This window comes from Thamnophis sirtalis, unplaced genomic scaffold (genome assembly GCF_051295495.1).
Source record: "Thamnophis sirtalis isolate CommonGarterSnake01/CBP01778 unplaced genomic scaffold, rThaSir2_p1.2 scaffold_14, whole genome shotgun sequence".
NCBI classification, from domain to species: Eukaryota; Metazoa; Chordata; class Lepidosauria; order Squamata; family Natricidae; genus Thamnophis; species Thamnophis sirtalis.
In genome coordinates, this window is record NW_028261394.1 from 13,364,990 (window position 1) to 13,368,463 (window position 3,474).

The window sequence follows — 3,474 nt, forward strand, 5'->3', positions numbered from 1 at the left end:
GGATTAACCCCAGCTTGCTAAAGAAACTACAACTGGATTCACACATACTGCACCAAGCCACAGGTTTCTTTTAAAAAAAATAATAGGGTGGATATATAGAATAAGTCACAATTGGTTGGGTTTGTGTGATAGATTGAGCCCATCAAAAGTTCAGCAGAATGTGTGAATCCAGTCTGGATGTTTTTGAGAATAGGTGGTCAGGAAGAACGAATCAGCCCATTTTTATGAAGAAAAGCCGGTGGCTCGATCACGATTGTTGGAGCATATCTTGCCACACCATTCAGATATCCAGATCTGGAATTCAATCAACCCATTTTCACATTCATGTTATTTTGAGGGGGGGAAAGTCTTTCGTTTGGAGTTGTTTAAAGCTTTGTCCTGCCTGCCTTACTTAGAAGGATATATATATATATATATAAAATCAAAATGAATAGAATTGAATATGTGTCCTTTCCTGACACATTTTTTTTGTCTCTCTTTCTGGCATGTTGGAAGCGTGAAACTTTCTTCCTCCTCCTCTTGAAAATATCTGGCTCTTCATTTAGTTTAGGATGGCCCCCATGGATGACAGAACTTAATGCTGATCAGCCACGCAACCCCCAAAGAGAAAACTGGATCATCTTTCTTGACTGAACAGTTGAATGGATCATCCTTCTAGATCTGAAAACCATGGTCCATCATGTTGGCTTGGTGATGTATCTGCAGACATCTGCAGTGACGTGGATGAGGTGTGGTTGCTGCAAACTCAGGAATAATTATATTGGTTTTCAGGAGTGGTGGGACACCCAAAGACCAGAACCCCAAGTCCCACCTCATCCCCATGTTTGGAAAGTTCTGAAAGCTTTTGTCTGCTTCGATGTTCCTCAACTTGACCAGAGAACATCTCACGAGGTTCCTCTCAGACTTTGCCAAGACAACTCATTGGTGGACAACCAGAGACAGAGTTATGGGTTGGTAGAACCGTTTAGTCTCCCAGAGGAAGGAAAAAGCTTGTCCTGCTTGGATCTAAGGACAAGGATCTCCTCCCGCAGCCGAGATGAGGACGGCAGATTCTGGCTTGATCACAGCCCCAGAGGCTCCCCTTCTTCCTGAGCTCGTCTCGTCTCAAGTCAGTCCAACGAGACTTCGCAGGGGTTCTCGTGAGCTTGTCGCGCCTCCTCATAGATGCGGATGAAGTCTTTGTACCGGGGAGCGCAGGTGAGCCAGGCCTCTGCAAAGTGCATCCACCCGGTGAATAAAAAACTTCCTGGGCCGGGTTTCACCCCACATCGTAGGAGGGTGTGGATGTTGCCAGTGGATTTTCCAGATTTGCCGACTGGTTGAAACAGAGCAAATTTCTGGCGATGGATCCGCGTGGCGCTCACACCGATGATCGATTCTTGGGCTTCCCTGTCATTGGAGACGGACTTGATGTTGCCACGGATAACTGCAAGGAAGATTAAGAAGATCAGCAATTGTTCAATTCCCACCCTCTCTTTTATAAGATCGCTAGTTGGATACCTGCGCTTCGCTACGAAACTATGTGATCGGGCTTGATACTTAAAACTTGAAAATTAATGTAGAATGCGTAACTCCTTATCATTGACATGTGTTAATATAAGGCAACTGGAAGTTGGAAAAGAGTTCCTTTCAGGTGGGGAGGGGGAGTAGAACATCTAACTCCTTAGTATCGATGTGTGTTAATATAAGGCAACTGGCAGTTGGAACAGAGTTCCTTTCAGTGGGGAGTAGAACATCTAACCCCTTAGCATTGACATGTGTTATTATAAGGAAACTGGCAGTTGGAACAGAGTTCCTTTCAGGTGGGGAGGGAGAGTAGAATGTCTAACTCCTTAGCATCGACACGTGTTAATATAATATTGTATAAGAAATACTGGAGATATGACGGTCATTTTGACAAATCCTTTCTTAGCGAGCACCTAGAAGGCAAGAGGAAGATACGTGCTGAATTTCAGGCTTTACAGTTCTGGAGATTTCGTGATGAGTGAGTGGATTTGGCTTTTATATACGTATGTAGATTTCAAGCAGCAGCCCAGGAAACAGAACAGCAGAACAGGTCCAAGTGATTCTAGGCTTAAAGGCTAAGCTATGGCGAGTTTGATCAGAGTTAATTGAACATATCACTCAATGGGATAGGTTCACACAACTCTCTAAACCTGTGTTTTTCAAAATTGGCCACTTGAGGTACGGACCTCATCTCCCAGAATTCCTGGCTGAGGAACTCTGGAATTCCACACTTTGAAGTCCACACCTCATAAAGCAGCCAACTTTGAAAACCACTGCCTTAAACCATAGGCCACGTTTTCCAAGCCACAATGGGTAGGTTCCCAAGAAATGCCGGACATAAGCTCAAGAGCTAAATCTTAGGCCCACTATGGCCCACGTTCCACAGGTGGCATGTGGAGATGACTCTGCTGGCACGCGAGTCATCGCCCCAGCTCAGCTGCACCGTGCATGCACGTATGCCTCCCGACGGCCAGCTGATTTTCAGGTCTCTGCTGAGCAGGCGGCGGGCGGGGCGCATGCAGGAGACATGCACAGGGAGTCAAATGTGACTTTGTGGGGGTGGGGAGGAGCTGGGGGCGTTTTTTGTCCCAGGGGGCTTCAGGGAGGCCTGCTAGGCCCAAAATGGGGCACGGCGGTCGCACACACATGCTCAGGGGGTGGGCGGGCAGGGGTTGCACAGGCGCGGGGCGCAGGCATTGCATTATGGGTGTGGGCATGCACATGAGCTCTGTTGCACGCTCATATGTCCTTTTGCCATGGGGTGACAAAAAGGTTAGCCAACACTGTCTCAGCGTAATCTCTGAATCCATTGTAAAAGTATCAGAGTTAAAATATAGGAGTAAAATGAGCTTTGTATTTCTTTTTTTCTTTTTTTAAGATAAGGGGGAGATTTGAGATCAATCCGACCATGTGGCTGCACCCAATTTAATGACCCTTTTCGCCGTTCAACGAACGTTGCCGTTGCTAAGTGAACACAGCGGTTGTTAGTTAAGCAATAGCAATAGCAGTGGACTTATATACCGCTTCATAGGCCTTTCAGGCCTCTCTAAGCGGTTTACAGAGAGTCAGCATATTGCCCCCAACAATCTGGGTCCTCATTTTACCCACCTCGGAAGGATGGAAGGCTGAGTCAACCCTGAGCCGGTGAGATTTGAACCGCTGACCTGCTGATCTAGCAGTAGCCTGCAGTGCTGCATTTAACCACTGCGCCACCTTGGCTCTTAAGGGACTCTGTGCTTCTTTCTAGGGGGGAAGCTGAAAGTAAATGCCAGTTTGGGGGCAAAAAATTATCACCCCAAAATGGGATGATGCAAACAGACATAAATGGGACCCAGCTGCAATCATGAGACGATAAGGGGTGTTCTTTAAAGTTTCCACTGACTCCGATTTCAGGGTGGCAAAAGGGCCTCACTCAGAGAGGCATCTGGCGGGCATTTCTTTGCTGACCTCTCTCTCTTAATCGGTTGC

At 46.9% G+C, this 3,474-nt stretch overlaps 1 protein-coding gene across 1 annotated transcript in view; it reads right to left on the reverse strand.

Moving 5' to 3' along the window:
* Positions 1-592: 592 nt before the first annotated feature.
* METRN (meteorin, glial cell differentiation regulator) overlaps positions 593-3,474 on the reverse strand; it is a 21,694-nt gene continuing 18,812 nt past the window's right edge. Inside the window, exon 4 of the mRNA XM_087701740.1 lies at positions 593-1,426. Coding sequence (XP_087557866.1) covers positions 1,110-1,426 — 317 coding nt within the window. The 3' untranslated portion in view covers positions 593-1,109. The remainder of the gene's footprint in view (positions 1,427-3,474) is intronic.